At 37.9% G+C, this 12,387-nt stretch overlaps 1 protein-coding gene across 4 annotated transcripts in view; it reads right to left on the bottom strand.

Moving 5' to 3' along the window:
* Nucleotides 1–12,387, bottom strand: part of TFEC (transcription factor EC) — a 141,112-nt gene that overhangs the window by 38,129 nt on the left and 90,596 nt on the right. For all 4 annotated transcript variants that reach the window (XM_013303308.3, XM_013303310.3, XM_055808531.1 and 1 more), the window contains one exon: nt 1,400–1,651. In XM_013303308.3, coding sequence (XP_013158762.1) covers nt 1,400–1,651 — 252 coding nt within the window. The remainder of the gene's footprint in view (nt 1–1,399; nt 1,652–12,387) is intronic.

Genomic DNA, 12,387 nt, shown 5'->3' with positions numbered 1-12,387 from the left:
TGGGGCCACGTGGCCCAGCACAGCTCACCCATGCATTCTTCTCCCTCTCTAAAAACCAGACATGTGCAGTCCCAGGAGTTGTGCCCAGACTGATCTAGGAAAGTGCTGTCAGGGACAAAAGGATGCCAAGAAATGCCAGCGATTAGACAATATGAGCGACTACAGTTCACTGCACCAACCTGTGTGTCAGGTCTATATTATTTACTAATATTACTACAGCCTACACTGAACCACAGGGCACATCATACTAGGAAATTACACCGTGACAGTCACCTCCTCGTGGCTCTGGGACAGGGTTATTCAAATCACTGGAAAGATGCCTGCAAGGATTTTGGACAGTGCCAGCTTTTTCTCCTAGTCATCACCAATCACAGTTCAGGAGTGTGGTTTACAAGCAGCTGTCTTTCTTTCCAGCACAAAGAGTGGTATTTTCTGGTTACTGCTGGTCAGGTGCCCAAAGTGCCTGAGAACGGCTGCAGCGCGCTCACTTGCTACCACTGAGGTGACTGCAGAGGCCCTCCACAAAGGCCATCTAAAACAATCTTTGCAGACCGGTGGCTCCAGTCATCCATAACCCTGGTATGAAACGTCAGTTGTTGATGCAGAAGGAATGGAGGGGCCCCAGAGGAGGTCTCTAGCGGGTGTCGGGTTTACTTTTTTCGGTTCCCTCATGCTTAGCTGCATAACGCTCAAATGGGCCACAGTGTATTTGTAAGATTCTTCTGTTCTGTTAAAGCTCAAGATATGATACAGCATCTCCATTTCTCATTTCTGTAGGAATTCCCCTTTCACCTAATAAGCAGTCTCTTTTGAAATCTGTTGAAGTATTAAAGGCCATAATGATCTACATCTCACGCTGTCTGAGAATCTGACATTGTGTAATAGCTGTACCTCTATTAAAATCGATGGTGTCACTAAAGTTAGCATATCTGTGCCAATTTACCTAAGATAACCCATATATAAATATATCAGCTAACTGAAAAATGAATGAGCAATTCAGTTACATCTTTAAGGTAATCAGTATTTAACTTTGTTATGCAGCTAGTATAATACTGTTAGGTAAAAATAACTCTCATCCGAAAAAAAATAAGTTTTGCATTGCTATGTACACGTACAAAAAACATACAGCACTATATGATGCATAGATAAAATGATACAACAGTACTTTCTAACTGGCAGCAATTTAGAACCCTGATCATGCAATAAGCTAATCACAGGTATTCAAGGGAATCACCCACATAATCTAAAAGGATTCAGGGAGCAAGTGCTGGCATCAAAGGCCCCATGAAAGTAAGGAAAGCCAACTCTTGCCCACTACTAATATGAGGTGGGTCTTCTAACATTTTTATAGAAGCATGCAAAGCCCGTTTCCCCATTCCTTTCACCAGCCCTGCCCTACCGCATTTTCGTGTTCGCCTCCGAGGGCCAGCAGCTTGGTAACAGGGCTTTCTGGTGTGCCAATATCGCTGACTGGAGGCATGTGTCCGTTTCTTAAAATGGAGCTCACTCCTGCAGGCTGGATTGTGTGGGAGTGGGAGAGGGAAACCGTCTGGCTGGACAGCTTGGTATCAAGGGTCAGGTACTGCTTCACCTGGTGCCTCTGGCTTTGCTGTATGTGGTATCTAGACTGATTTTCCAAGTGTGTTTGTACCTGGGAAGGAATGGAAATAATTGTTGAAGTTTCAAGTTACCAGTACCAGTATTTGCCCAAAGGTTCACTCTAAAAAACTTCAAAGCAATAGATTCAGTTTTAGTAACACATGGTTAGAATTATTATTAACCTTAAATCTTTTTTTTTTTTCAGTTTTGCACCCTTACACATTTGTGTACTGTTTTCTCCTAACACAGCTGAATAAACCCTCTGAATAACAATAAAAGAAAAATAGAATTAGAAAAGGTAAACATGATCCTGAGAAAAGACCAGAAGTACACTACACATTTTTCTCTTCTCTTTTAAGAATGATCTCTGTTGAAATCATCGATCACAGCAATCAAATCTACAGGCATATTATGTACTCTAAAATTAGTAGCACATTATATTTACCTTTTCGTACTTGAAAGAGTAAATAAAAGTATAAAGAAAAACAATCCAACCAACTTCAAGTAATATCAACAGCAGCAGACATTCACTCCTACCTAAATCCACATTTGGCTCACCTTGTAGTAAGTACAGTCAGTTAAATGAAGCATTGCTGTACTTTTGCAAAAAAAACCCAAACAAAACCCAAATAAAATAAAGTCCAAGCTATAGTCCTGGATGACTGTTCACTATCTGCAAACCATGCAGTCTTCTTGAAGTGCCTCTTGAGGACAGATCACTTTTGGAGTTGGTAGGACTTTATAGATTGAGCGGTCATGCCAAAATGGCTAATTGAGTAAGACTTTGGGCCATCCTTTGATTACACTGATTGACAGTTGCTACTTCAAACAGCTCCCATTTCAGATCAATGTCACATTCCTGCAATTTAACTACCAGAGGAGCACTGCATACACAAACCTTACTGTCATTTCAGCCCTGTGGCTTTCTCCTTTTCCTATGGCATGACTGGTCACAAATTTCTTGTAATAAATTTTTCTCAAGCGGCCTCTGTGTAAGCGTGATTAATATTTGCTAAATAATAGCAAGACTTGCTTTGCAGCCCTTTTTTCTCTGAAAAGAAATTTCAGTCATTTAAACAAACTTCTTTTTAATTCCCCTAACATACATAAGCAGAGATAAATAGCCCATAAAAGGGGTTTGCATTTAAATTAGCTGTATTTTTGTACAATATTGCAGTCCTACTTTATTTTTAATCATGTTATAGTGGCATGTCTAGAATTATTTTAATTATGTTTCTTTATACTAATTTTCTAGTCATATAAAAAAGATTAAGCCATGCAGTAATGAATACAATATTAATTATTTTGATGTAAGCTTTAAAGTTATTAAATAACATTACATTACATTAATATATTGATGTGAAATCTTAAATACACTGCTTAGTTTTTCCCCTGTTTTATGTTAGGAAGGTATGCATCCCATCATGTAAGGTTTTAAAAACTACATGTGTATTTGGGATTTACTTAAATCATGATATTACTTGTCTTAACAGAGATCTTTGTGTTAGTTTTAGAAAGTGTATCACATACCATTAATTCAAGTTCTGATTTGTCATATGTAAGGATACATGTAAAACTGTCCCAAATCATTCAGCTACTTATGTACCTATTTACTCCTTCAGCTTCAGTAATACTTAAGCTCATATTGAAAGTTAGACAGTCAAGCAGTTTCTTAAATTAGAATCCAAACATGAAGTCTCTTGCATGCCACTTTAACCAGAGTATCGATCTTGGGCAACATGCAACGTGCTGGAGGAAAGAAAATATGTCCTGTTGTATGGCCAGAGCCGGGACTTGCTGTGCAGCCTTGTTTTCTGCTGCTGTTTCAGAAGCACCCACTACAGACCTACCTGAAACATGAAATCCAGAATATCACATGTCTTCAAATTAAATGAGAAAGGTAAGAAATTTGCAGTGTCCAAAGTCTATACTACCTTGTTTTAAAAATTGTATTTTAATAAGGAAGTGGGTTCTGTCACAAGAAGACCGCTGAAAAGTCAATGGCTTGCTTTTTGCTTTCTCTGGACTTCAGATTGCTAGCAGCAGACTGAGACCTCCATGCAGCCTGATGTCCTAGTGAACCACCATGGGACCATCCCACCAGGCAAGGGGAGCATCAGCGAAAAGACAAACAGCTAACTGCTGACAAAGTCAAAAATCAAGTTTGTCAGGAGTGGTTATTTCGTATGATATGCTTTCAAGTGCTTATATCCTGTCAGTACTGTCCCAAACTTTCACAAACAGGAAAAGAATTTAAAGCCTTGCTGATGAGATCTGTTGCTATGGTTTTGCAAACCTCTCCACCCTTTTGCTGTGCCAGTTGCAGTTGTTGCAAAGCAGAACCACTGAGGGTAAAAATGGATCTGTGCCCTGATTTTCAAAAAGTACCTGAAGTTTCAATCCCTGATCATCTCTATATATCTAAATAAGTCTTAGAAATCAATGCTTATAAGAAGTAGTAAAGGACTTTAGAAAATCAAACTGCTATGTAAAGACAAAGCACAGCTGGAATGCTGCTTTTATAATCGTACTGTTAGTATAAAATAAATGGGGAGAAAAAGCCATGCTGTGCTAAAGGAATACTGAGACTGCAAGTCAAGCACTCAAAAATTAGAAATGGCCGTTTGAACTGCTCATGCAACATGTATGAAATAGGAGTAGAAACTCAAAACTTAACAATTTCATGACAATGACAGTCCAATGTCAAATGCCAAGTATGATGGGTTTATTCTCCACCGGGATGCTGGATGACTTATCTTGTATCAGTAGTCTTAAACTAAGTTTCAGTTTAGGTTTTATGAAAATTTTGGATGACATAAGCTCTTTGAAATGATTACTACCATAATTACAAACATTAAACATTGACTTGATTTTGAGCTTCTTTTAAAAGGTGTAAAAAGAGTGGCTAAGCACTGGCACAGGTTGCCTAGAGGAGTTGTGGCATCTTCATCCTTGGAGATTTTCAAAACTTGACTGTACAAGACCCTGAGGGCCTGAGGAAGCAAAAAAACCTAGAAAAAGCCAGGAAAAATTTAACTGGTAGCGTAATTATAGAAACTCTGGATAATCATTATTAAGTCTAGGGAGAAAATGATATCAGACTAGGGGTTCAGTGAAATAAATGCAAAAACCAGAAGGACTTAACACTCCCACACATAAGTAATCCCACAAGTAAACCAGCCCAGACTGACATGCACTTAGCTGCTTTGAGGCTTTGATCCTGTGTATGTGGTAGATACACCAGGTAAGATCCTTCCAGAAAAAAAATGGGAAAAAAAAGATTTTTCAGAGTAGAAGGATCCTTATTTTGCCCAATAATCCCAGTACGATATTCTCCAGCAGTGCTGGGAGACTAATTTTCTAATTCCTCATATTTTAAGGAGTTCCTATAATCTGAGAACATTTTGTCAGAGACTATGTGAAATTTTAAGGTGAGGATCTCTGAATCTCTCCAGTCTAGGAGTGCTTCCATATATAAAACCATTAAACCTTCTTTAGACCAGGGACTCACAATGCTGACACTGACACAACAGTCTGAATATAGGGTTACCTTCTTTTCTCTCCTTTCCCTAGGTCAATGAATATTTGATCATTTGTTTAATGCAGAACAGCTTTAAAGTGATGTTTTACAAAAAACAGCTTTAAAGACCCTGGAATGGTTTTCGGGGTAGAGCATTCAAGAAGCTGGCAGCTCCGTGGAACCTGGGTTCTCTTCTCTGACACAAACTAAGCAGGGTGACTTGATAAAGCATATCTTCTAGCTCTCAGCAGACTGTTTTCTCTTAAATGCCTCTCTGCCTTACAATTTTTTTTCTGAAATGGATGACCTTGGTTTTGTTGACATGCCTGATTTCTGGGGAAGCCCTAGCAGAAATAGTACCCTGTCACCACCTGACAATCCAGGTCGTGACTCAGACAAGCCTCAGACACAGCCCAGGATTTAGTGTTGTCCTGCAGGTACATCTGCTCCAGCTCTTGGTGTAGTCAGTGACCTGACCCTTCCTGCCAAGTGCTCCTGAAGTTATATAGGCTCTTCAGACTATCATGCATGCAAGGCGTAACAAGGTGGTGAATTTGCCCAAATGAAATCCTGGTTCTCCTCCCAGGTGTTCCCTTAGAGTGGCTGTGGTCAAAAATGATAATTATTTCAGATTATTTGAGGACTGAAGGACAGCATAAATATCAACAGTAAATAGATTATACACTTTCTTCTAGGCACTGCTTTTGCCTATTATCTGGCTTTCCTAATCATGGTGAAATTAAAACCTACTCAGAACCAGAAAAATCAAGCATGCAGGAAGTTAAAGAGTCCAGCCCAAACTCAATTTTTATAAATCCACCAGAACAAAGCTAGAAATGAACACTTTGAGATCAAATTTGTAATTCAGAAAAGATATGAATGCACATGTAACTGACTGTACCTATTTCTATTTTATATCTCACTGGCAAGGTAATTCTGCAAACAAGAACGTAACAGCCTTTTAGAATTACAGATGCATATTCAAACTTCTTCAATTTCTCTTTCTAATTTGAGCACACACCATCATGTTGTAAAACTGCGGTAGAGTTGTCTAATATCTTTTTCCACATTCACACTAATTTTACTTTCATTTCTAATATATTGCACAATGGCATAACTGGGCCTTCAGTAGTTTGTTTACATAAACTATTTTACTTCCACATTTGCAGATGAGATTTTTTTTTTCACTAGTAAAAGAATACCTAGCATGCCAAAAATAAGAAAAAAGGGCATTTTTAGGGAACCTAAAGGAGACATGAACAGTGTCAATGATATTCCAGTAAGTAGCAGTGCTACATAATGTACCGGCATTCCAATAAGGGCAAGCGGGTGATACCTGTACTCCCTGCCTGCTTAGTCCAACATCAGTCCTGAGAGAAATAATAGGAAAACTGAAAAGAGATTCAATTATAAATTATTAAAAGATATGAATATAATTAATGCTAGTCAACATAGTTCTGTGCAAAATAAGCCTTGTCAAACAAATCTACTTCTGCTCTTTGATGAGATTTCAAGTTAGGTTGCCAAAGGTAACGGTGTAGGTATAATACACTTCAACTTTTGTGTGCCTTTTGACTTAGTATCGTTCAATATTCTAATTAAAAATATAGCACTACACAATATCAATAATGCGTGTTTTAAATGGATTAAGAATTGGCTAACGAACATGCATAAGAAAGTAATCAGCAAAGGCTTGGCATCAGAAAGAGGGGCTCTTCAGTCTTGTACTACTCAACATTTCCTTCAGCGATTTGGTACTAATGAAAAATAAAACTGACTAAAAAGACCAAGCATTTTTTAAAGCAGTGATCTTATTGAAAGAAAATGTGTTTCCAGTCAGCCAAATAAACATTTGCATATGCTAGATGATGAAGTACAGGATGCAACAGTGGAGAAAACTGAACGGAGACTGGAAGTAACAATTCTGTAAAGAATTTGGGATCATAAACAACCAGCAATTCAGCAGCCCAAGAATTGGGAAATGTCATAAAGGAAGTAGTGAATAGGAGCCTTTTTGTTTAGGCTAAAGAGAGATCAATAATGGAATCCTAAAAATATTGCTACCTTAAACATTTTTAAAACACACAAAAAATTGAAAGGATGCAGAAAAGAACTGTGGAAGTCATTGAAGACCAAGAAAGGGCTGTTTCAATGAAAGTTTAAAGAAATTCAGCTATATTGTTGTTGTCAAATTGAAATCTCAAAATTGTGGGAGATGCTGATTGTGACAGGGTCTTTCAGCAAGCACAAAAAGCATGGCAAGAGCCACTGGCCACAAGCTGATCTTAGGCAAGCTCATATTAGAAATTATGTGAATAAACAGTGAAATACTCCAAATGCTCTAACTGCTGTTTTCTTCAAACGAAGGGTCCATGACTTTCTGGAAGAGATACATTAGCCAAATCTAAGACATACTTTTATCAAACACATTCTTGGACTGAAAGCTGAGTACTTGCATAATAACTGAAGGGAATACAAAAGCTTGTAATTTTAAAGGAATTAGAATAAGTGGTCTAATAGGCCTTTCTGTGTTTAAATTTTATGATTTTTGGCTATGAGAACTGTCTATTACAACAGCAACTTTTTCTTTGACGAAAATCCACTCTGAATTTAATAAATGCTTAAATCTCTGCTACAAAACAGTATGCTTAAAATGGTCATAGCATACTGGACAGAACTCAGTAGACTTCATTACAGTTTGCCATTTATGCTGGATGTTAATTTGTTCCAAACTTTTTAACAGCTTTTGAAGTGAAATTTCTCAACCTGATAGGATCACATCATTTATCATTACTCCTGAACACAACACCTCTGTGAAACTGTTTGAGTTACGGGGCTTCATGTTCTTTTCAGCCACTGTACCAGAAAATAAGCACATAATTATGGACTTCTTAATTATTAAAATGTTCTGTAAGTATCCAAAAAGTCTAATTCCATTTTAAGATAAGAAACACAGACTATTTTAGCTTTATTTCTGAGGACTTTCAAATGGATTTTAAGGGTTAGGAAAAAAAGCATTTTTAGTGATGAAATAGTCCTTTTCAACTCCTATTACAAATGAACATCAGTTGTTTGTTTGTCCTACTCTTTCTATTAAACTTCTTGAGAGAATCGTATTTGTGAAATTATTTCATAATAAAATGAAACTTCAATTTAACTTAGCAATTATACACTTCTGCTCTATCTTAAAAACTATCACCAAATAATGTAGCCGTTCACTTTAATGTTTAGTTTATAAAAGCATGTATGATTATTTCAATTAATTACTTAAGCTAAACAGAGTAATTAATTTTTAAATGTGAATATTTTTCTTATAGGAACTTTGATCTGACTAGATGAGACCTTCTCCATTAATATGCATGAAGAGAGAATACAAAGCAGAAGACACCCAGTCTGGCAACTCACAGCTGTGTTTAGCTGATGACTTACTGTAGCTTTCAAGTTAAGAAAAAATTCTCATGTGACTCTAATGCACTATTTTTCATCTTATTTAACCTTTGACATCATATTCATCAGGAACTTGTGAATGTTCCTTCAAGGGTGAAGAGACTGTAGAAGAAACATTTTAAAGTTTGTCTTCAACAATGACTGCTGCTCATTGTATTTTGGTATCCCAATGCCTAAAAATAGCAAATAACAATAAATATGTGGTAGGATGGGAGCAATCGGAAAGAAGTTCTCCATCACACTGCCAATCATTATGAAAAGCAAGAGGAATGTGGGAGCAAAAGAACTGCAGAATAGATTTTGCAGAAACCGGTGCTGGGTAAGGAAACTTTTTTTCTGCACAGCATAGGCAGCAGAGCAGCATTTCTTTCAGGGAAAGAAAGGCAGCAGAGCTCTGGGGGTGGTGGCTGTTAGAGGCTACATCTTACGGCTTGCTGTTTCCTGACAAATCCCCTTGCAGACTCAGGGATTTTGCATTTAGCATTTCCCCACTGTGGTATTCTCTAGCACTCACTGAGCATTGATGGAGCTCAGTCCTTTCAGGTATTCCTCTGTGCTAACCTCCTTGTGCAATCAGAAATGAGTTGGGGGAAGCCAAGTACCTGCACTGAGCAACTACAGAGACGTCATCAAAGCAAGCACTGCCATTTGCGCGGGTATACCTGAGACACTCTTGGCTTCTTAATTGAACTCCTGCAGTTAAGACACACACAGCTCTGATGGCTCCTCATCCATTGCCAGCTTGACTTCTGAAGAAAGGATCCCTAAGGTCTTAAGGCCAGCTTGTCATGTTTTACAATAACAATGAGTCTCGATGACTTTGTGGTCTTCACTGTCAGAAAAGACTCAAGTTTTCAACGTTGCACTATAAAAACAGCCTGTAAAGTTAAGCAAAGCAAACTACAGGAAGTATTTTTTACAAAACTATTGCTTTGATTTAAGTTAGAATTTAAGCTGAAAATCTAAACTGTGAATAAAACCAGGCACTAAAGTTAATAGAACACACAAGCATCGCAATGGACCACAATCAAATTATGAAACCCTGGCTAATGTCCTTACTTTGACTCTGCACAGTGACCCTGTCCATGCGCTCATTGATTCGTGAGACCTGTGAATATAATAAATCTTTACTCTTCCTGTTCCTCTTTATTGTTGCTGTTATTACAGGCCAGTGAATGTGACTTTTGCATTTGAAGAATGGAAAGGAACTTTTTGTACAGCGAGACATGTTTAAAGAGCTAGCTAGGTTCTGATCCCTTTACTTAAAAACTTATCTCTATCTTCAGAAGTTATTCAAATTAAGTCATCTAATAAGATGCCATTAAATGGAGAAAAGAGTATCACAAACATATTCAAGGAAAATCAATTTTGAATATTGAAAATACAAGCATTTGGGGTTTAGTTAAAAACTGTCTGGTAATGAACTTCCATCAGTGCCATTTGTTCAGCAGAAAAAACAGAATAGCATTACAAGTTCCAAGGCACACCCCATGCACAACTCCACCGGGGAAGGTGCCAGAAAGGAGTTCTGTTGGTAGTTCTCACACTGCCCCGGTAGGCAGCTGAAAGGCACCACAAAAGTAGGGCTACCTGCTTTCTGGGCTGAGATGGGGAACCGCTGACTTTTGGACTTGGCTGGAGACAAAATGTTCCAAGGCACACCCCATGCACAACTCCTCCGGGGAAGGTGCCAGAAAGGAGTTCTGTTGGTAGTTCTTACACTGCCCCGGTAGGCAGCTGAAAGACACCACAAAAGTTGTTCTACCTGATTTCTTGGCTGAGATGGGGAACCGCTGACTTTTGGACTCGGCTGGAGACAAAATGTTCCAAACACACCCCATGTTCTAACACTGGAGAGAACCAGTAGTTGCGTATACTACCTTTATGTGCGGATGACAAAGTCAGGTGATTGAACTTTAAAATGAATTAACCAAAAGAAGAAAATCCCTGGTGTGATGGCTACTTTAGTAAATTTCTGAATGGTTTCAAAAGTCTCTGGTTTGTTCCTTGATTTTTAATTGTTTTCATGTGAAAACTATCATTTTCTCCTTTTTATGTCTATTTTATGTCTATTATTTAAAAGTTAGGAGAACTCAGAGAGGTCAGCCTTTAAAATCAGGAAGACGAAGCATGAAGTAACAAGTTTCTCATTGTTTGCTACAGATTTTTTCTGGCTTCCCAGGCTAGCACATACCATATTAGTTGAGATGCAATGATGGCAGTAATATCCCTCCTGTTCAGTCTTAGACAGCAAAACACTCCTAGAAGCTAGATCTAAAAAGTGTGTTTTCCTGGAATGTAAGGATATGGACATCAAACACAACGTGCAAAAAGGTTGGCATTTGAGTATACTGATATTTCTGAGGGAGGTATATATACTTTTGCCCTTACTTCTTCATTCCAATGGACAAGTAGTGTCTGCACACAAATAATAAAATCTATAATGCACTTCCCAAATAAAAAGGCAAAACCTGAACCCTTAAGCCTATCTCTGGTGTGCTATTCTTCTTCAAAAACAAAGTTCAAAAGGTTTAGTGATTTTGGATAAAACCACTGATTTTGCCTATTTCTAATGTGAAAGATTCACGACTGTATGCCAAGGGGACTACACCAACTTCCTTGAAGAAATGAAACCCATTGGTTGAAAAGCATCATCGGTTTGTTAAAAGTGGAAACAATTTCACCACCAGATGACAGCACTGCTTATTACTAACTGCTTTTTGCATGTTTCAGTCCTCCCTCATTTTGAAAACAGACTGTACCGAGGTATGCACCCCTCAGCCCACGTACTGCAAGAATGGAGGTAACAAAGCTGGTGGCATAAGGTGATCTGGTGAATTAGTCGCATCAGGGATGCTGATCTGTCGACAAGTTAAGTCTGTGAAGGGTTATCGCTTCTGCAGGCACAGACAAAACCAGCTTCAGCCTAAGAAATGTACTTTCTGTTGCTTCCCTCAGACTCAGAATGATAAGGAGGGCAAGGGGGGAAGCTTTCAAAGTAGACATCTTAGGTTCAGCTTCAGAAAACAGTTTTTCTGAAATCAAGGCAACATCATTTTGACTCAGCTTAGGATCTGGCCACAAAGTGTGTTTTCATACAAGGGGAGCAAATTGGATTAGTTGACAGCAGTAGGCGATATTTCTGTCAAAAACAGGAATGGCACATCAAGGATAGCTATATGAGAAAAAAGTAACAAAAAATATTTCATATCAGTTGTTAAGAGCTTTTTTCTTTTTTTTTTTCTTTTTTTTTTTTTTTTTTTTTTAAATCCACCTAGTCCCTTTTGTATACCAATATGTTTTATGGCTGTAAGTGGCAATGAGTCTGACCATGTTTATGCTTCAGGATGCTGTTGGCATGCTGTTCATGGGGTTAACAAATGTTACCTTCAGTACTTGAACACCAGCTACAAATCAGTATATTCTTTGGGCAATACACTTCCACTTATGTTCTAAGAGTAGTAAGAGTGGATTTACAGTGCAGTAATTGTGTGGTGCTAGAAATATTTTAATAAATTCATAGGATTTCTATTTGTCACTATTCTTAGAAATGAGTAAAATAAAGAGCCTAGCTGTTAGTGAGAAAACACCTAAATTATAATGAATACAAATTTTTACTTAAAATTGTGTAATTTATTTTGAGAAGTCTTTTCTGAACTATAGTTTTGTATGTTTGACTTTGAAAAGATACTTTTCAGCCTAGCACTGACAAATATTTGGTATGAAGGGGAGCTGAGACTTCATTCAGAGAACACTTAGAGAGTGCAAGGCTCCAAACACTTATATTTTGCTGTACTCCACAGCTGAATGGAAATCTCTCA

This window comes from Falco peregrinus, chromosome 6 (assembly GCF_023634155.1).
Source record: "Falco peregrinus isolate bFalPer1 chromosome 6, bFalPer1.pri, whole genome shotgun sequence".
Taxonomy (NCBI): Eukaryota; Metazoa; Chordata; class Aves; order Falconiformes; family Falconidae; genus Falco; species Falco peregrinus.
The sequence above is the reverse complement of the archived record's forward strand: the minus strand, read 5'-3'. Positions and strand labels throughout refer to the sequence as shown.